Source organism: Tachysurus fulvidraco, chromosome 15 (assembly GCF_022655615.1).
Source record: "Tachysurus fulvidraco isolate hzauxx_2018 chromosome 15, HZAU_PFXX_2.0, whole genome shotgun sequence".
NCBI lineage: Eukaryota > Metazoa > Chordata > Actinopteri > Siluriformes > Bagridae > Tachysurus > Tachysurus fulvidraco.
Window position 1 is genome coordinate 7177643 of NC_062532.1, and position 23224 is coordinate 7200866.

General features: G+C 35.9%; 1 protein-coding gene across 1 annotated transcript in view; it reads left to right on the forward strand.

Annotated features, from left to right (window-relative positions):
• Positions 1–22957, forward strand: part of cacng3b (calcium channel, voltage-dependent, gamma subunit 3b) — a 32906-nt gene extending 9949 nt beyond the window's left edge. Inside the window, exons 2-4 of the mRNA XM_027171664.2 lie at positions 11868–11951; positions 16949–17089; positions 19990–22957. Of these exons, the coding sequence (XP_027027465.1) occupies positions 11868–11951; positions 16949–17089; positions 19990–20408 (644 nt within the window). The 3' untranslated portion in view covers positions 20409–22957. The remainder of the gene's footprint in view (positions 1–11867; positions 11952–16948; positions 17090–19989) is intronic.
• Positions 22958–23224: the final 267 nt, after the last annotated feature.

Here is a 23224-nt window from a genome sequence, read left to right on the forward strand (position 1 = left end):
GGACACAAACATTGTTCTCAGCAGATATTTTATCAAAATTAACATTTATTTCTCCAATAATTAAATCTAGCCATGTTTGAAACAGCCTAAAAATTTATACAGAAATTCAGCATAAGCTTTTCAGGGTCTATAAATACTAATTAGTAGAAATTATCGAGGAGACTTATTTTTTGTGGTTTATCTCATTTTAAAATGAGTTTAGCTTGTTGATCTGCCGCGTGGCACCAGCTCTGGATTGTGGTGAATTATCTAGGCCTGGTATTAGAGTATGGGCAATGCTGCTGAATGTCCAACCTTACCTTTAAAAGTACTCCGGTTATACCACTGATAGTTATACAAGTTGAGAGAGCAGGTTTTGTTGAGTCAATACTAGTGTTTTGACTCGACTAGAATTGATGTTGTGCAAGCTTGTGTTTCCAATGACCATTCACTGATCACCATTGTTGCCAACTAATTACTCATTGACTTTGTTACTTAGAACCAATCATTGATCACATTGTTCCCAAAGACTGTTGCCAGATTACAGCCATTATTTGTTTGACCACATGTTTGTTTGTTCTTTATATAAATCTTTCTGCTTGGCTATATTTTCAAGAAATTAAACATATCCAAGTCATTCAATTTATGTATATTTCCTGACTGTTCACACAAACACTTATTTTTCTCTTGGGCAAAAAAGCATGCAACAATTCCAAGTTGTTGTTTTTTTTTCCATATCACAGTCACACAAGGCTATTTAGGTAATCCATTGGACTCCTAGTTTTTATACCAACACGCTGGACATGATGATGTTAACACAATTTGTTTGTAGTCTATGGTACTATAGGCGACATCAGTTATGATCAGCTCAGCGAGTAGTCTAATAGGTTTCTGATCATTTCTATAATAACAGCTATTTCACAGGAACTTTAAGGTAGATAATCTAACAATTAGGAATTTTTCTGTTAGGAGTCTTTTATTTAACACTAATGGAATGGGAGTCTTCAGTCTCATGGTCAGTAAGTTTCCACCTTGGAAAAGTCTTAAGGACATAGGACATAGCATAATTTTTTTTTATGCTATAACAACATATAGAAAAAAGAAAGGTTGTTGTAAGGGGTGAATTGATGTGATGAATTACAAGTTGGCGACATACAAACCATTTGGCGACATGCAGTTACAGGAAAATAATCCACTTCTAGATAGTTACTGTAAATTTAAGTCCACATCAGGACACATTATATTCTTACTAGATTCTTCATTATATACAGTACAATAATCCTGTCATGGATAATTTTCCTCATTTTATCAGCACACCCTTTCAAGTGTGCTTACTTACAGTAATTCTATCAATGCAAATAAGCAATGACATCCTGCTTTGTGTTGGATCAGCAATCACATTTCCAGAACGTGTTTGTCTGGGTATATGCACCATCCACATATGCGGATACTTATATGCTAATAGATATAAGGTGCTGCATACTAATTTAAAATAAGTGGTCCTGATTCATCAGAATGAAAATAATGCCTGTTTTAACCCACAAAGCTGTGATTTAGCTTGAGGCTCATGCAGTCTGGCTTGTGACACCAACAGGCTGAACCAATTTACTCTCTCTGGTAGCTTTGACACAAAATTTTATGCATGAAATCACTGAAGGCAGTGTGGTGGTGCAGCAGGTAGCATTCTCATCTCCAGTCCAGTTCCAGGAGCTCAGGTTTTATTCTGATCTTGGGTGATTTGGGCTAATTTGAATGTTCTCCCTGTGGCTTTCCACATGTTTATCATGTGGCTAAGATAAAATGGCGACTAGGTGTGTGTGTGTATGTGTCTGTGATGGGGGTATCCAGGGTATATCCAGTGTATAATCATAGCATTGTTACTCGAATAGACCCCAGATTCCTTTGACTAGGATAATGGTGATAACTGATTAAAACATTCCACTTCAACATTCATAGAAATTCAAAGGTGTCTTTAATGTTTATAGACTTTTTTGATTTAATGAATGAAAGGAACATAATCATCACAGTGACCAGTGACCAAGATAAAGTGATTACTGAAGATAAACAAATGAACCTCAACTGTCAAATCATTTGATCAGACTGTTATTTTGGCACTCTTCCTGTAAACTGGTTTAAAAAAAACAGCTATGCACTTGTAGGCTTTTCTGTCGAATGACCCTCTAATGAAAACAAAGATTGACTAAATATATTTTTTAATCTGCCTTGTATTTACATCAAATCTTGTCTTCATTATACAACTGAAGGACTGAAGAAACTGTTAAACAAACAACTGAGTGATTGAGAGAGAGAGAGAGAGAGAGAGAGAGAGAGAGAGAGAGAGAGAGAGAGAGACCAATTAACAGTGCTGGCTAGAAATGGCTTTTGATTGATCTATCAATAATGTGACAATGAGACTATTAGGATTGAGCATTTTATCACAAGACATAATCTAATAAGAATGTAGGACAAACTACTCTCTGAAATCAGTCCAATTTATTTATTTATTTGTTTATTCTTCATACTTTTCTTTACAGATTTCTGTTTAGTTTTCTCTGCAGTTGCAGTTGCACATGGTACCAAAAAAAGACCAAAATAATCTGCCTTTTAACAGCAAATAATCCGATGTGGATGCCAAAAAATTATACGTGAGACGATTTCTTTTTATAATTGCTGTTACTTTCATTGCACTTTTTTGTTCATAAAAAAAAAAAAAAAAAAAAAAAAGCTATTGGAACTACAGTCATACTGATAACGTGAAACCTTTCACAGCTCTGGGAGTGAATTGTTAGAAGTAAATGTAAGCTCCTGCAGCTTGTTGTGTTACACAGAAGCTTGTGCCATGTTTATAGTGGCGCTCCTCAGGAAGCTGATTTACCGTACGGATAAAGCACAGCGATCGTCTTGCTAGTGTTTAATAAGCGATGTGTGGATTAATTTTGCAATGAGCGGTGGGGGAGATAAGAGCACCCTGTGGAGATTGTTAAGCCCGTTCTTAATGAAAGCCAATGAGTCAACAAGCCATTAGAAGTGTTGTTCTCACTGCATACTTCTCCACCTGCACCATTAGATGCACACAGCTTACTTATATTAACAGCCATGTAGCATCAGATAGAAGAAATAAGTGTTTTCTGAATGTTTTCAGTATCCAAAATCATGACAGTAGGTAGATTGGCAATCCCAAATTGTCCTTGGATGTGAATGAGCAAGAAAATGTGTGATGCTTTGCGACAGACTGGAGTCCCATCCAGAGTGCTTTCTCGCCTTATGTCCAGTGGGAAAGGCTTTGGATCCTTCACAACTCTAACAAGAAATAATGATTAATAATGGTTATTCCTTTTTCCTTATTGGGTTTTACTGGTAATTACACTTGCTGTTAGCATAAAGCATCAGCTGCTAGTTCTTGAGACAAATAGGGTATGCAGAACAGGACAGTGCAGAACCTTTTCAGAAAGTATCATAAAGAAGAGAATATGGTTTTGACGGTACCACACACAGGTGGCCAATGGGAAAGTGACAGCTACAGTGTGCTGCCTCTTCCCATGTTTTTGTCGCCTGGAAATCTAATCAACGTCACTAAACAAAGCAACAAATAACATATGACTGTGGGAGTGTTAGATTTAAAGAAACAAACCAAATGATGAAAAGTATAAGAAGCACATACATCCTTCCAGTCATCTGGACTAGTGATTTTTCCACTGTTGTTTTGATAGTCTGTCAAGTGAATGTGTTTAATTTACATATTCATGAATATTCATATTTTCATGGAGATCTATTGACCTACTGCTCCTGGTAATTGTAAATCCAAAGCTTTTCATTGGTTCATCTTTACAAATTCCTTCAGACAAATATCCATAATATGCCACTGACCTATACATACTGGTGGGTTTTTTTTTATTATCTTTTTTAACCATGAAGTCTAACTAAAAAGCTTTACCTCAGAGCATTCACATGAAATGAGTGATAAATGCTTCACTTCATGTCTTGACTGCTGTGTGAATTGTGGGTGTAAAAGTTAGCTGCTTTCGTGTTTGTCCCTAGCAAGAGAAATAATAACCTTCTCACACTGAACCCCTTTTTTTAGCTGTTTCTGTTACTACAGTATGTTATTGTCAACCAATAAAAACTAACAGATAGTGAAAAAGTTATTGAAAGTTACAAAATAATACTATAATACAAGTGCAAAGCTTGAAGGTGTTGTTTTCTGTTTCTGTACCCAATAGCTACATGGGACAGCTGGTAACTATGTTACCCTGTAATAATAAGTAGAATATATATATATATATATTTATATATATATATATATACATTTACTAGAATTCAATTCTATTTTGTTTCTTTAAAATTGTTGCAAAACAGAAATATAACAATTCAGGATATTAATTATACTTTTGGAATTTAATTGAATCTCTAATGATTAAGCCAAAGGCAATGGTGGCAACACAGAAAAACTCCCCGAGACGATAGGAGAAAGAAATCATGAGAGGAACCAGATGCAAAAGTGAACCCATCCTCATCTGAGTGTCACCGGTGGAATAAGTGAAATTATAAATCATAACCCATCTATAACTATCCACTATTTTATATTTATAAAACTGTACTTTTTCATTTTAGTTAAAAAATGAAGTCTGTCTTATTGACGTTATCAGCTTTTCACTGAGTGCAAACTTTCTTTTGTTGTGAATGCTGTAAGAAAAAAAATGCTAGGAGTTCAGGAGTTAAGCCTGGTTCAGGTTAAATCCTCTGTGTGTGAGGAATGAATAAATACAGCAATAGAAAAACATTAAACTTTCTTTTCTTGTCTAGTTTGATAGTCAGCCACAACTGAAAATTAACAGATAAATCTAGGAATGAATAACAATTCATTTAAAAAGCCACAGCAAGTGTTTTCACACATACTGGTGGTATACAGTAATATGGCGTTTATTTTCACTCTGGTCCAAACGCCAGGGCTTCATGTTTCCATGACGATTGACCAGAAAAGACGCACGTGACGTCATGTCTACATGACTCCCGATTGTTAAAATGAGTATCAAATTAACGATAAACTTTAACAACAGAGACACACGTACAGTACGCACTACACAGATACGCAGCTTATTTGTCGCGCTGCTGTTTTGTTTCACTAAAATGATGATTTGTTTCTCTAGCAGTTAATAAACACAACTGCTTGCGTCTTGCGGAAGAACATTGTAACCGGCTCTACTTCTCTCCGTTTATGACTATGGACGAGTCACCCATAATGAAGCACCCCTAAAAAGGGGCCAGCCTCGCCCACGCTTTTGTATCTATTTCTATTATAGAAACGTTTAATATACCTTTACATTAATCTTACTTTCAAAACCAAATTATGAACATCTAAAAATCTTTATAGTCTGAGAATGTTAATGATGCAGCCAGTTGCAGTTTTACTTGTTAGACAGTTATCAGGCATTGCTAACCTTAACCCTAACCCTCCATTTGAACTTACTTTTAAAATGTCTCTTATTTTGCTGCATTTTGGACCTTCCGCTTGTTGAGCTTTTTTATTTTGCTCCTTCCTTCTCTGTTTGACCTGTCAGTTTTTTTATTTACAGAAACTGTGAAATGAGGTGAATGATGACCAATACCTTGAGAAGATAGCAGAGGGTTTTAGTTCTGTTCAGAAATGAAAGAAGAATGGCCAGACAGGTTCAAGCTGACAGGAAGTTCAGTGTAGCTAAAAATCATCACTACTTTTTGTATCCGTGGTAAGCAGAAATTCATTTAAGAATGTGCAACTTGTCAAACCTTGAGCTGGATGTGCCTACAACAGCGAAATAGTGTTCCTGCAAAAATCTGAAGCTGGGGTGGAACATTGAGCTTTGATATGAAGAGTCAAAATTTTGTAGAAACAGCATGACTCCATGGACCAACAATTTGGGCTGGTAGTGTAACGGAGTGGGGAAGGATTTCTTGGCCTACAGTAACAAAATTAAGCAACGTTTGAATCCCACAGCCTATCCGAATATTGTTCCTTACCACATGCTGCAATTTATGCTCACAATTTACCCATGGCTACTTCTAGCAGAGAGCACCTTTGGGATATGGGAGAACAGGAGATTCACAGCATGCAGCTAACAAATCTGAAGTAACTGTGATACAACATGGACCACAATCGAACAGATTGTGGAAATAATTAATCTGGGAGTAAAGAGAGTTAGCATTGGTGCGGTCTCCCTATAGTGGCCAGTGAGTGTGTACTGTATAATAAAGGATACAGGTGTTGGCTTTATCGAGTCTATCTTGGAAACCCTGGGTGAAATTTAGGGACACACACTAAATGGGAATGCATCATATACACTAAAATACACAGAAAAGGGTCATTTTTTGATGGAAGGGGAACACAAGTCAAAATCAGGAGCTCATCTTGGAGTTGTGAGGCCACAGTGCTACGTGCTGCGTTAAATCGATTTAATCTATATCCATATCCGATGTATTGGCAAAACCTAATATTTTTTTAAGCTTTTTATTAAAAAATAACAAACACTGAACACATATGTGTTTCTTTTCAGGAATACGGTTAAGTTCAGGAAGCAGGGAAAATGCACTGACATCATTGCAGTATAAATAACATTGTTACACATGAAGGGTAAACCCCTTTAAGCCAATACTGAATGTGAAAGCAAATTAAGGCAAGCGGGTCTTACTGTGAAGTGTGACTAACAGTGTGTGTCAAAAAGAGCAAGAGAGAGAGAGAGAGAGAGAGAGAGAGAGAGAGAGATCGAGAGAGAGAGAGAGAGAGAGAGAGAGAGAGAGAGAGAGAGAGAGAGAGAGAGAGAGAGAGAGAGAGAGAGAGAGAGAGAGAGAGAGAGAGAGAGAGAGAGAGAGAGAGAGAGAGATGTTGTGTCTAAAATTACTCCCTATTCACTATATAGTGCACTATTCTCATGGTCTTTCAGTGAATACCCATAATACACTGATCTGTCTATTAGTTTGATTTGTATACATCATTATTAAGGAAGACAGCATGATAAAATGGAAACAGCACTTCAGATTACTTCAGAAGTCTTTTCATAGTAACCAAGTGTTTATGAATTTTTAGATCATGGTTAGGTAATTTATTGTCTTTAAATATGATTCAGCTCAAATAATTGTGTGTATAACAGGTTTTCTAGCAGGGTGTTGATATGACTATAAAATATGATACAAAAATATGACTACTGTGACAGAGTATCAATCTGGTTTCCTTGTATAGTGTTCTATATGTGTACTGCATGTAGTGACTGCTAGCGTGGGTATCAGGGCAGCTGGTTAGGACTAAAGGCATGCATCAGGACTGGGATCCTGCTGGACTGGAATAAATACCTGTTACTAATGTTCAGGGTCATGGTGGTGAAACCCACTGAATGGAATAGTAAAGTACAGACCATGACCAATTCACAGATCATGCTAACATTGCTTGGTATTTTTATATCTGAGTTTTTCAAATTTTCTGGATTTAGATGTTGATATATTACATTACATTACTGTAAATACCTACAGTGATAATACTGTATATTTATAGCATTTGGTAGATGCCCTTATCCAGAGCGACTTACAATTTATCTACTTTTTTCCCATGTCTTGAACAGTTTGGTGGACCTGGGGTTTGAACTCACAACCTTCCAAGCAGTAGTCCAATACCTTATCCACTATGCTATATATACAATATATACAATATATACAATATATATATATATACATATGTGTATATATATATATATATATATATATATATATACATATGTATATATATACATATGTATATATATACATATGTATATATACATATGTATATATATATATATATATATATATATATATATATATATATATTTTTTTTTTTTTTTTTTTTTTTTTTTTTACTGTATATATACCATCACCACAGGCTTGCTCCATAATAATCAAAACAATACATCTGAATTTCTGTACAGCTGCTTTGTGTCAACATTTATTATAAAATCTTTGTATCAATCAAAATAATTTGAATACAATATTAAAGAGAAAACTGCGGTGGAAAAACTGGAAGCATTATAATCTTAGAGGGGCTGTCTGAATGGACCTCAATAATCAGTAGGGTGCATCACCCTATGCTTCACCCATTTCTATAGCACTTTAAACAGTGGACAAAGCAAAAAGTTCAAGATTAATATAATACGAAAGTTCAAGATTAATATTAGACTTATATTTAAATGTGTTTTTTATTTATCCCCAAGTCTGAGGGGACTGTGGTGAGGAAAAAACTCCCTTAGATGGAAGAGGAAGAAACCTCCCTTAGATGGAAGAGGAAGGAACCAGACTCAAAAGTGAACCTCATCCTCATTTGAGTGACACTGGAGGGTGTGATTATAAATATACAGTCCTACAATTGTGTATTGATTAGGAGGTTGTTGTCCTCAAAGACCACACGGAGTTGGCGTCTCCTCATTGACTGTCTGAAATCCTCATGAAGCAGAATCCAACTGGGGCTGATACATCTCTAGATGACTCAGGATCCTCATAGGACTGGCCTCCTTTCACTGATGGTCTGAAATCTTCATGAAGCAGAACACAGCTGTATCTGGTATAATCTATGGATTACTCGGGTTGGGTAGAAATAGAGAAGCAAGTGGAGAGGAATTAATTTTAAATTCACTCGACATGGCCCTAGTACAGCTTTCACAAAACAATTGAGAAACAGTTTCTTTCATCTAAAAAAACAATGACTCATGAACATAAGTTTCTTGGATGTCCAGGTTTAAAGCTTTGACACCATATTTTCATTAAGCTATAATTTTCCATGAGCCTATAACAGGAGTCAGTCCTGTGTTCACTCAATACTTGTCTTTTACACTTGTCTTTGATTGTCAGAAGAAACAGTAACTTAATCTGTCATTAAGATCTCATGTAATAATCTATTTCAGTACCTTTAGTGGGATGTCATTTTGAAATCAAATCATTGCTTAGCAACTGTTGCTATACTCCATTACCTCTGCCAGGTCCTCGGTGCCTTAGCCGCACGCCAGCAATTCCTCTGGACATATTCCAAACTTAAAGCTGTGGACTGCTCTAGACAAGTTGTTTGTATTAGAGCTGTGCAAGCAATGTGGCTGACTAACAAATATTAATAAGTAACAAAGCATCCTAGCAGAATATCCTCCATATGTCTCTTGAACAGAAGTAGCACTTGCATCACTAATCAACAAGGATGCAACACACATGCTACAGACATTCAGTTGTGAAGTTAATTGGGTTTAAATACTCAGACATAATCTTTATTTAGTATCACACATTCTTAAATGTAGTTATTTATATATACATGCTATCAATTGATATTAATTTAGCTTCTTTTTTTAAATAATACATAAAAAAAAGTTTAAATGTTTTAACCCCACCTCTTTCCATGAGAGCTAATGGGGTTATAATTGCAATTTTTATAATTATAAATTACATATAAATAATTACAATTGCAGATCCGGCAGCATACAAGCGTCTACTGTATGTGCACAAACTCGCCTGTGTACATTTTGTAACTTTTAAGTGACTTTATGCCAGCTATCCTGTATTAAATGGGACTCAGGGGACAGTCTGGACAGGGTGACAATTATGCCTTTAGCCTTTTACAATTTAGCCTAGACCAGTCAGCGTTCAGTACATGACTGGAGGAAGAAACTGGAGAACCCAGAGAGGAAACTCTGAAACACAGGGAGTTCGTGTTAACACAGGAATCAAACCCCAAACCCTGACATACAAACCACTAATCCCCAGCTCTGTTAGTTTTAACACCACCGTGGTGCTTGTTGTCAGAATCTACTATTAATAGTAGCAAAGCTTTTGCTGACATGAAATCGGCATTAGATAGTATATAAGTATTTAAATTTTTTCCTCAGTTTGTTGCTGTTGTTACTAGGGATGTACCGATCCGATGTTTGGATCGGTATCGGCGCCGATCCAAGCATTTTGAGTGGATCAGGTATCGGTGGTGCGTGACCGATCCAAATCCGATACCCTTGGTCATGGGCATCGGAACCATTATATGTGGGTGGGACAGGACCCACAAACTTTTTAAGACCAATAATATTGGACCCACCCACTTTTACCGTCTCTATTCAGCGCATAATGTCTTTTTTATTACTTTTCAGAGCGCCGCCAGTCGAATCCATTCTGCTTGAGAAATGCCCTAATAAATTAAACTCCATTCCGCGTTTTACCTACAGCATTGACCACGCTCCTGCTTCCTGAAATCCATGGGCGTCGGAACCCTTATACTGTATGTGTGTGGGACAGGACACGCCCACTTTTTATTTGCTTCCGACGCGCATGTCCGTGGTGCTTGATTAATGAACAGCAAACATCATAGACTATCGCTTAAACTTATAAGAAAAATACACTTATATATTAAATGGCATGAATGAAAATGAATATAATACATTTTATAGGAAATATGTTGCACAACCGCCTGTGACTGACAAGTTTAGCAGGCACCGTTACCATTTACTTCAGCGCGTTAAACATGTCGCTCATTTGGGTGCAAAAGGTTTACTGTTTAATACATTTTGCATTGTGTTTCAAGAGTTCTAATTTAAGATTCACTTTAAAATATTGCCTTTTTTTCAGAAAATAATTTAATCATTGCAGTATATATGGTTTAGATTGTTATATCCACTAACTTAAAAGTACTGTTTGCTACTGCATTAATACTTTTTTAAGGTTTCTTGTGTTTCAATTTTTCATCCAGTAATGGGCAATAAATATTAATAACTAAATGAGTTGTATACATTCTTTAGTTTTAAAGGTAGAAAAGAACACAGATATCGGATCGGTATCGGCCGATACTGGCAAAAGCTGGTATCGGAATCGGATCGGAAGAGAAAAAGTGGTATCGGTACATCCCTAGTTGTTACTGATGTCGGTATTGTCGCATGTACATGTGGCACAAATATTTGGTCATACACAATCTACACACACTCAGACATTATGTGTGAATAATCTAAACACTGTTACTATTATATTGTGTTAAATTATAGAAGAAACGTGTTAAGAGGAAAACGTAAACATTTCAACACAACATGTGGTCGATGGAAGGTGTGGTTAAAAAAATCTTTGTCACCTTTATAGATTCCAAAGTTAAACATTTAAAAAGGCAAAGTCACAAGAATGTAATGTTTTTTATGAGTGAATTATGTCATGAATCATTTTTTTCTTTTCTCTCAGGTTGTTGCTTTGATGCAACGCTGTGTAGTTGTTTTATATATTTTTGTTTGTGTTGTATCGTTTTTCTGCACTTTTTATATACTGAATCGTTCTAGTTTTGTTGGTGCTCACATTCCACTGTTTTAACCAGGATTTTAAGCAATAGGGTTTTTTATGTTAAATTTTTTTGTTCTGACTGATCAATCGGATGATCGTAATGAATGAGTGTGTGATGATCAGTGGGACGAGTCTCGCTGCTGTTTGACATGTTTATACTATTAGTACACACAGTGTACTAATTAGTAGATGCAGCACAGGGCCACTAAACCTCATTTTATTGTGTGTGTTTGTGTGTGTGTGTGTGTGTGTGTGGTGCGTGCTCTGCCTGAGGGCAGCCGTGTTATTTTTGTTCATTTGTCATCTTGAGTGTGCAGCCAAGCACACACACACACACACACACACACACACACAAACACACAAACACACACAGCACTCAGTGTGACCATCCATATTAATAACACCAAGGAAAACAAATGTTTGAAATTTAAAGATATAAAATATTTAATATGCACACAGCATCTGTCTCACTGGGTATCTGTCTTTCTCACTTTTTCTCTGTCTTCTCTCTGTATATCTGACTCTCCTTTCTCTCTCTTTTTGGCTTTCTTTCATATTGTCTCTATCTCTTTTTCAGTCTCTCCCTTTGTGTTTCTCTGTAGGGACATTTCGTGGGGTGTGTAAGAAGATTGATCACTTTCCCGAGGATGCTGATTATAAACAGGACACAGCTGAGTATTTACTGCGTGAGTCTCTCTCTCTCTCTCTCTCTCTCTCTCTCTCTCTCTCTCTCTCTCTCTCTCTCTCTCTCTCTGACACACACACTCAAGCTGAATGTATTCACCTAGACAGTGGTTAAGTTCAAACAGACAGCTTTGGAGGAGACACTTTTCTAGATCCATGTGATGTACAGAATTTATAATGCTGTTCCCCAAATGCTAGTGATTAAAGAAAATATGTATTTTTCATGCTATTAAGTAAACTCTAATCAAACCTAAGAGAGGTAGTGCCAGGAGTGCATTATAGGAGTCAGATAACAGCTAAAGACAGTGGATGTGCGGAAACTAAACACCAATCCAATACAAATAACGTAGCCAGTGTGTTTGTGCTTTATTAATTATTACCTTAATCTGAAAATGATATGCAAAATAGTATCATCACACACGTTTGAGGAGTTGTTGTGTCATTTCAAACAAATGTGCTTATTAGGATTCTGACAAGGTACACCACATCATTGGATATAAAAAGAGACAAATTTTCCACAGAGCTTACTGCTTACACAGTACAGGTATCATTTATTTAGTATAGCATAATACAATTATATATGTCTTGGTTTGGTTTGATTCTGGTCCAAAGACATGCATTGTAATCTGATTAGCATTTTTAAATTGTTTGTAGTGCGTGAGAAAATGAGCAATTGTTAAAGTTCAAGTTCAGTTAAAGTTCCCCTTGGATCAGTCTTTAAGCTCTCTGTTGGATAAGCAGTACAGAAAATGAATGGATGGGTGATACAACTGAAAAGTTTGTGTGTGCTCATTTAAAAGTTTTCTGCTTTGTCATATTGGCTTTGTCATATCTTCTTCTTCTTCTGTGACAGCTGTTGGTTGGGTAAGGGATTATTCAGAACAGCAGGTGAAGCATCACTAAGAAATTGTTCATCAAAACACCAGCAGTCAGTGGACAAACATGTACTGGAATCATTACCTAACTGGTTTGGTAAAGTTATTGATGCAATGGTGATGTTAATGTTATTGAGAAGAAATTTTCCAAATCAACTCAAATTTTCCATAGGGCAAATGTTGAGTTATTTTGCAGGCCAATCAAAGTGTTGCAGTGTTCTAACATGCTCAATGAACACAGATGCACACAGCTTTGGTCCTGTGGTCCTGCAGGTTTCATCCTGAATATGCAAATGTCTATGATGTATTCAGGTTGTACATGAAGTAAGAAGGCAACCTATGAGTCTGAGTCAAGTTACATTCATCCAGCAATGAGATACATTCTACTGAATGAATTTTGTGGATGCAAAAAAATGAGGTATGAAAGTTGTGATATTGGGGATAAAGGCTGTTCGGTTACTAATCAAACCGCTGTGAGTTAAAATCCCAGTTTCACCAAGCTGCCAGTGATGAGATTTGGCCCTTTAATGACTCCTGTCCTAAATGTAGCAATTGTAAGCTGCTTTGGAAAATTTATAATGATATAACAGTGTGATCAATATCTAAATGTTGTTGTTCTTTCAGCTGTTCCCCACAGCGGATCATGTGGTCCACATATTAGATTTGGTGCCGGTAATACCCCAGATGCCCTTCCTGACGCAACCTCCCATTTCATCCGGGCTTGGGACTGGCATTGAGAATTAACTCTTCAGTAGCTGGGTTAGCTCCCTGCCTGGGAATCAACCCTGGGCCATGGCAATGAAATCCCACTGGACCGTCAGGAGGCTGTGATCAATATCTAAATATGAACCAGTGATATAAGAACAGATTTTGAAAAATAAATTCCTTTTTTTGTTTGTTTGTTTGTTGGTTTATTTTACTTTTTATCTATTAGATAGCACCTTTAATAAAACCCTCTCAAGGCTCTTAACAGGAAAGGAAAGGAAAACAGGATCAGGAGCACATAGCATAAAAAGAACGAATATTAGCATGCATCAAAAACAATTAATAATAAAATACAATTTATAATAATTATAAAAAAAAAGTTTTTATTGACTTCAGCATACCTTAAGTCTTTTATAAATGGCCATGCGTTATTATATTTGTTCTTTCTTGTTTTTTCGTTACTTCTACACATAACAAAAGTGTGATGTGATCTGGCAAAACAAACTAACTAGAAGTAGATCCCGATCCTGTTAACTCTATCATTCTGTCAGTAAATTTGGAGCTAAAATAGAAAACAGCATCTATGGATGCTAGACAGCAGACTACAAACAGCAGACTTGAAGTAAATATGTATATGTATTGGTGGCCCATATGGTGTGAGATGCAGTCAATAGCACATTTGTGAAGTAATATGAAATAGCTGCATTGTTATATTGATCATGCCTGTGTTTTGCAATGTGTGTATGAGCTGGACTAATAAAAATGACATTAAATTAACAATAAAATGTAAATAATTAGTGTCAGATTTCAATTCACTTAAACACTCACCTGTGTTAGGATTCTAGGAATCTAGGATCACTAGGAAAAAAGTTAACCCCTGGAATGCCATTGTATTCCCACTGCCTACAGCCACCTCATTACTGTCAGTGTGGTAGTTGGGGCTAATTTTAAGGACAATAAAAGCCTGTTTTAAACTAGTGCTCTAACCAGTCAGATTGCAATACTGTCCTTTGTTGAACAGTGTAGTTTTATAAACTAGCTGAATGCAGTGCAGCAGAAATCCATATAGTAGCTTTTGTAGCATATAGATTAATAATATAGCATCTGGAGTTTGGAGTTACCATTGGTAAAAGCTTTTAAAGTGACAGACCTGTAGTGTCACTATTTTTTTTAAATATCTGAAATATTATTTTGACAGGTTTTGAATAAAATATTCTGTGCGTGTTCCTCTTCCTCTGTAATTAAATGCTGTGACTGATCCATTCTTCAAAAACGAAAGGAGAACTGGATGATGGACGAGTGTTTGTTCTTCCCCTGAGTGTTAATAGATGAATGAGTTCTGTCACTGCAGTTTGCCGACTCCTCTGAAGACGCTGATGAATGGATAGCTCAGTGTGTGTGTGTGTGTGTGTGTGTGTGTGTGTGTGTGTGTGTGTGTGTAAAATGCATTAGGAATGTAAACAACCATTTGAAAATATTTTTGACATATAATATTTGCAGTTGTGTGTGATATTTCATTAATTTAACAGTTTCACCTGTGCAAAAATACCAGTGGCACACAACAATCATTCCCTATTACCATTACATCTGTACGTGTCAGAATGCATGAACACAGCATGGACCCATTTGTTGAGACTATTGTTAGAACTACATTTTCTAATTATTTCTACAAGCATTGAAAAAAAAGCTTGTAGTAGCTCAGTACCATTTTCTAGCTCTGAGTCAGTTTTTAATCTAGTCCTTTCCCCATAGTGTTAGTGACTACACTATTCAGGTATTTTCTCTCACCAAGTTGGTTCTCCTTCCATTTTGTTATACCTCATTCATCTTGGGTGGTCTCTAGTGAATGATTCCATGTTGTGTGAATTGGACAACACCACTCATGTTCCCACCATTTTATCATCTTCCCTGTTGTTTTTCTCCCTTTAAGCATTTCACATTTTGATGGGTTCTGCTAATTAACTGGCTAACGGAGCTTGTGGCTAAGATGAGCTGCTAAGCGTCGGCAAGTTGATACTTACTCTACATACTACACACTGTTAACTGCTGAGACTGCTATTCTTAGTTGGGATTCCCGTCTCTTTTGAAGTGGGTTTTCCAATCACACCCAGGACTCCTTTGCTAGACAACAAGACTGCACTGTCATTTGTTAAGGGACAGGCTCCAGCTCACCCATATCTGTGTGGTCCTGTGTTGACTGTCACTATAGGTTTCCCCAGAAGAATCCCTACACCCAGATGTACAGTGCCCTGATGAAGTGCGCTACTGATGTCTTGATTAAACTTTAAATCATTGGCTATCATCCTAGAACTGAAGTAGTTACTCCTATAAGTATGTATGTTGGGTCATTCTTAGTTTTCTGTTAAGGATTGAGCAATTACCTGAATTGTGTGAGCTGGTTATCAGGACTTTTAAACCTAATGTGGTCAGTGATCATGGAGCAATGCCATTTTTTATTCCTGAGAACATCACTCAGTGAGAACGGACCCATCAAACCCAATGGTTATGATACTAATAAAGTAGGAGTTCATTGTTCAATATTGTTGTCCAAAAACTTTTAAGAGTCAATGAGCCATCTATTTTGGACCCCTTCTTCTGTGGCCCAAAAGGTTTGGCAGTTTTGGTTCTTGGGTTGAGAACTATAGAAAAAGTAGACAGTACAGTTCCAAACAAGGTGTTCTACTGGTAGTGCCTATCCCATTGTAGGAGAATTGAGAGGATCACAGCTAACAGGATTGCTTCAGGACTTGGGTTACATTTATATTCTGAGCTTAAAAAGGCTGGAAAGACCTTCTGCTGCTTCACTAGCAGTCAAGATGCTCTGAACAGATCTGCTGACCCAGGCAAGATTTGGCAACCCAAATTAGTTAATCTGCAAATCTGGCCCCTCTTACTGGGAATGGTGTACATCTTCCTATGATCTTGACCTTTGATCAAACCTCTATGTAGCCTACCTGTGTAGGACCTGCATGTTGTTTTGTAGGAAAAATACTCATCATATTATTTCCATGAAATCTGCCTTAAATCAATTTAGACTGTTGGGGAGTGGGATGGACTTCAGCAGTAGCTAATGTTAATTAGCTAACCAGATTTGCTAGCAAGTTAGCTGACATAAGATAAACACTTTTGGTGATGTGGACTGACCAACTTTGTGATCGCCATAACCACTTTAATTAAGAGGACAAATAATTGACAGAGGTCAGGGTATGTACATTTAAAACAGTCCCAATAATGCAGAAAATTGAAAAAACTACAGTTTTCTTCAATGAGTCAAAATAGCAAGCTTCTTCACGACCCATCCACAGGTCGAGGATTACACATTGTAGTAACATGTTCTATCATACTGTTTAATGCAGATTTATATTGATGGACCCACAATCTCATTCTGTCTGTGTATGCGTGTGTGTGCGTGTTCTCAGGTGCACTCCGAGCCTCCAGTGTGTTTCCAATCATGAGTGTGGGTTTGTTGTTTATGGGTGGATTGTGTGTAGCAGCGAGCGAGTTTTACAGGAGTAAACACAATGTCATCCTCAGTGCTGGAATCTTCTTTGTCTCTGCTGGTAACTCTCACACACACACACACACACACACACACACACACACACACACACACACACACACACACACACACACACACACAAATTAATATAAGAATTAAGGTGCAAATTAAGATGCAGTTTGAATTGTACTCTTTAGCTTTCTTTCTTCAGAATCCTTACAGTTTTTGCTCCTTCTTTTTCCTTTTGAATCATGCCATCTTTCTTTTTCTATATTCTTCTTCCCCTTATTTATCCCTCTCCATCATTTCCTCTCTCCCTCCCTGTCTGTCCTGTCCCTGTCTGCACTCCCTCAGATTCATTTTTTTCTCATTTTGTCTCTGTCATTCTCTAAATGTCAATTCCCTGTTCCTTAATTCTTATCGTCATCTCTTTTACTTAAGTCATGTCTAGATCTGGTATCAACATCACACTGATTGGATCCAGTCAGAAATAAAAAGATGAGACACATAGATGTTCACACCCAATATTTTTATGTGGTTTAGACAGTGTGGCACTGACCACTTGTGACCAAATTTTGTAACTACTTTTAAACTAAGTAGTTCAAAACCAAGTCAATACCAAAGATCAGACTAATCAGACTGTATATTTCTGGAGTGTAGACCATATTAACTCCTCGCTTTCCAGATTGGTCAATAAAAGCTATGCAAAGATTTTCAGTTCAATCTGATTCATTCAGTGGCTCAGATCACTTAAAACAGATGTTAACACAGTGCCTATGAACAGTTCCTAAAATCTCAAAAATCAGCATCAATTATTTAAGTCTTCATTTTATTCCATCCTTTTTTTCTTTGGTGTTTTTCATAAACCTATAATGAAACCAATGACAATCCATTAACTAAAATCCTAAAATTCTAGTCCCGTTTTTTTTCTCAAATAACACACACAGCAGTGCTTTTGAACTTTCATGCTAAGAAAATAGTAAACAGAATCTAGTACAGTAGCAATATTTTGAGAGGTCTTAAATTAACTCTTTGTACAATTTCTCATATATAAACACACTATATGGCCGAAGGTTTGTGGACACCAGACCATCACACCCATAGGTCCATTTGAGGTCCTGACCTAAACTTTTGCAACACAATTGCAAAGAGTATTGGGGTTCCAATGTGACAATGCCTCTGTGAACAAAGCAAGCTCCATGAAGACTTGTTTTGCTCAAGTAGGTGAAGAAGAACTCGAGTGACCTTCACAGACCCCTGACATCAACCCCACTGAACATATTTGTGTTGAATGAATTGGAACACTGTCTACACACCAAGGCCTTCTCGTCTGAAATCATTTTATGGCTGAATGAACACAAATTCCCACAGCCACTTTACAAAATCTAGTGAATCCTGTTATAGCAGCAAAAAGGGGACCGATGCCCGTGGTTTTGGAGTGGAATGTTCAAGAAACACATAGAAGTGTGATGCTCAGGTGTGTGCAAACTTTTGACCTTATTGCATTTTATATATATATATATATATATATATATATATATATATATATATATATATATATATATATATATATATATATATATATATATATATATATATATATATATATATATATATATATATAATTAATTTAGTCAGCTGCTGATTTTGACTGTTTGCCCACTGACAAAGAAATAATAAATCCATAATTTTAATGGTAGGTTTATTTCAACAGCGATAGACAGAATAACAACAAAAACAAGATTATTAAAACAAGATCCGAATGAAATTGAGATAGACAGTCATGAGAAAAAATTAGGACACATTAAATATTCAGTTCTTTATTAAGAAATGTCAATTTCGGATCTTGTTTTAATAATCTTGTTTTTGTTGTTATTCTGTCTATCGCTGTTGAAATAAACCTACCATTAAAATTATGGATTTATTATTTCTTTAATAAATATTTTTGAATATTTAATGTGTCCTAATTTTTTCTCATGACTGTGTGTATATATACACACAGTCATGAGAAAAAATTAGGACACATTAAATATTCAGTTCTTTATTAAGAAATGTCAATTTCGGATCTTGTTTTAATTTGTACCTGTAGATGAAAGTGATGTTATTGCATGTAAACAATAAAAATCACTTTGCTTTCATTTATTAAACAAAAGAAATCAACAAAAATTATTGACATCTTAATATACACGTATCCCTTACCAGACAAACTTTTGTCCTGATTCTTTGACTAATATATATATATATATACATATTCACATGACTATATATATATATATATATTTATTTTTTTTTACAGTGAGGGGAAAAAAATATTTGATCGCCTGCTGATTTTGTGTGTTTGCCCACTGACAAAGAAACGAGCAGTCTATGGTCTTGTAGCCCATTCCAGCCTTGTGTAGGTCCACAATCTTGTACCTGACATCCTTGGACAGCTCTTTGGTCTTGGCCATTGCGGAGAGTTTGGAATCTGATTTATTGATTGCTTTTATGGACAGGTGTCTTTTATACAGGTAACGAGCTGTGATTAGGAGCTGTGATCAGCTCATTACCTGTATAAAAGAAGCCTAATAGCAAAATACAGTATCTTGATTGATACATATTGATAGGGGATCAAATACTCCAACATTTCACTCATTAAAATGCAATTCAATTTATAACTTTTTTGAAATGCATTTATCTGAATTTTTGTTGTTGTTATTCTGTCTATCGCTGTTGAAATAAACCTACCATTAAAATTATGGATTTATTATTTCTTTGTCAGTGGGCAAACAGTCAAAATCAGCAGCTGACTAAATAATTTTTCCCTCACTGTATAGATAGATAGATAGATAGATAGATAGATAGATAGATAGATAGATAGATAGATAGATAGATAGATAGATAGATAGATAGATAGATAGATAGATAGATATGTTCATTCTCTCTGTGTCTATCTGTCTTTGTGTCTCTGTCTCACTGCAGGTCTTAGTAACATTATTGGAATAATTGTCTACATCTCAGCTAACTCAGGTGACCCGGGTCAGAGTGACTCAAAGAAGAGCTACTCGTACGGTTGGTCCTTTTATTTTGGTGCTCTTTCCTTCATCATGGCTGAGACAGTGGGTGTGCTCGCAGTGCATATGTTTATTGAAAAACATCGCAAGCAGCAACGTGCCAAAACACTCGTCAAAAAGTCCAGTCTAGGCTTTGGTCGCATCCCTACTTACCGTTACCGTTTTGGGCGCCGCTCCAGTGAAACACCATCACGTGATGTCCCCATGTTCACGCTGTCACGCGACTCGGACAAAACTGCCACAGGGAAGCTACTTGACTCTGACAGAGACTTCCTGCACAACTCAAATGCTAAAGATGCAGCCAATCGGAGAACGACACCAGTGTGACTTGGATGGACGGAGAAAATACAGAAAATAAAGGACCCAGGAAGTAGCGTTAAGACACACACAACTACGCAGAAGGATAGAAAACAATCAGGAGGAGCAAAGTATACAGGAAGTGACATCAAAACAACTTTACAAGCCTTCTCTCCTAGTATTAAACCTTTTACTGTACCTAGAATAATATAAAACCCAAGCTAGTGATTGTTAGATCTTTTCATTTTGTTGACTGTTGAAGGGGAGAGGAGAGTACACACAGAAAGACAGAAAGTGACAATATGGCCATAGTTCGAATTTAAATATGATGGATAATAATTATATTTCAGATTACGTGCTATCAAAAATAGATAGTGATTTTTTAGTGCTTCCTTTTATTTTCATTCAAACTCATTTATTCATCCTTGGAACAAGTTCACAGTCTTCTCTAGAGTTTTAAGGGTAAATCTCGGCATCCAAACAAACACAAATTGACAAAGACAACCCAGGTGCCCACAGAGACCTCATATAAACCTCTCGCTCTCTCGCTCTCTTTCTCATCTAATACAAACAGGGTTTTTTTTTTTTTAAAGTCTTGTTATTGAATGTCATGTACAGTCCATTTCATACACTGGTGTTATGTTTCTCCATTACTTTCAGTACTATTCCAAATTATAATAACAACTGTGTATGTATTTATTTATTCTATTGTATTTGAGAACAGATTAGCCCGTGTCTTCTGAGTGTAGGATTTAATATTTAATTTGTAGAGTGTAAATGAAGTAGAATATATTAGACACGTTCTCTCGGTCTCCATGAAACTAAAGTTTAGGAAGTTTAAAAATAACACTCAAATAAGAAAAGATGTTCAAACACTTTAATACAAAAAGAAAAAGTTCAACTCTATACTAGAGTCATGCAGTATTACAGTATATACATACACCTATATAAATGTGATGTAAATACATAAATAGAATTATAATACAGTATTTTAGTGGTTATATTAACATCACACCTCAAGGGCTTTTTGATTTAAAAAAAAATAATTAAAAATGACTTATGTTTACAAGGGCTTCAAGAAGTTAAATTCAGCATATAGAAATGCCTGAGGAAATAACTGAATCACATTTAAATAGCAAATATGGCACATTTACATATTCGTGTAATAAAATGGCCAGATGAAATACTGCTGAAAACATAGTAATGCAATTTACTGCCTTTACTTTAAACTTATGGTGGATAAAAGGTAAATACAAACTTAAATATAAGCCATGCAGATATACAGTATATTTAATTATGTATAAAAAAAAATACATTGTTTGGCCATTTTCTGTCTTGTCACATCTGAATCTTTCATGTTTTATTTGTCTAAAGGTTGTGGGTCTCAAATGAGAAGTAGTGTTATACTACACTTTTAGCCATTCTAAGCAAACCTGTGTATGAGGGAATGCTTTTTTTTTACCCACAATGCATAGAAAATACATCTAACCCAACATTCATCAAGCCTACATTTTTTGTGTAATTAAAGTAGGATCTTGTGAGTGAGGGATTGAAGTCATTTTGAACCACACAAAGCCAAAGGATGCAAAATCATGCAAGGATTATAATCCTTCAGATTTGTCCACTTCACAGTGTCTCAGCTAATTTACATAGAATTGAAAACTTGTCATTGAAATCTCTGAAAAACTTCATGCGGTGCTCACATTTTGAAAAGAAATGTTCGCCTGTCGCTTTGTCACTTTCTAGTGTGAATGCAGGGTAATGAATATTATTATGTGGCGAGATGTTTCGGAAATATTTTAACATTCAGATGAGTGAAATGAAAAGTTTGCTATGATATCTGTAATGTAGAGCTGAAGGCCATATACTGTATGTTAAACAAACCTATAGGTGCCCTAAAGCGCTATCTCAGATGCTAATCTTTAATTAGCTAGCTACTACAGTTTAAAAACATTAAAAGTGTTCACTTTTTGTGTAGTAGTGTATGTGTACACCATCTAAATTCATACATACATTTTGCTTTATCCACAGTTTTATCCCTTACTGGGGATTTCTCCCTTCGGTACTGTTAAGTAATCAGATAATCAAAATCTTTGGGTATACAACAATTATATTACAAACAAATATACAACAAATATACAACAATTTCTAAAGCTTGCCATGACTATTTGGGTTATTATTGTGCTCTGTTGTACACTGATAATATTATTTTATTTGTGTTCTTAAAGTTGTGCTGTTTTATATGTAACCTAATGAGTGTGTAAGGAGTGTTTAAACTTCCTGTAGTGTCCACTTCTTAGCAAAAAAAATTGTTATTTTGACCTGAACAAAGCAGGTTAAAACATCTCTTTCTTCCTCATGTCTAAACCAATAACAGGAATGTTATCATTCATGTAAGCCTCACCTTCATTCCCCTGTTTCAACCATTCAGGAGCTTGTGCCATGCATGTGACCCTTTCAATGAAATTTCAGTTTCAGTTTAAACATTCTGTAGAAAAAGCACACTTTTTGAATACTGTAGTTGAAATAAAAATTAATATAGCCAGAGATATTTAAAAGTAGATAATAAAGTATATTTAAAAATTGCACTTTTATTATCTGTGCTTCTTTTAGTCTTTCAAAAGTTCATAAATATAGTCAGTCAAATATTTATGGTGTGTTTTATTTCATTGTTGTTGTTGTTGTTGATTTGTATTAAAACTACAAAGCTAGTGTAGCTCACAAGATCTAGAAGGTCTGTACTGTTGGTATGTCTTCCACAGCAGGGAACAATCTTAAGCAAAGAAAAAAGAAATTTTCTCATTATATACATACTGAAAGGAAAAATATGAGGAATAAGTTAAACA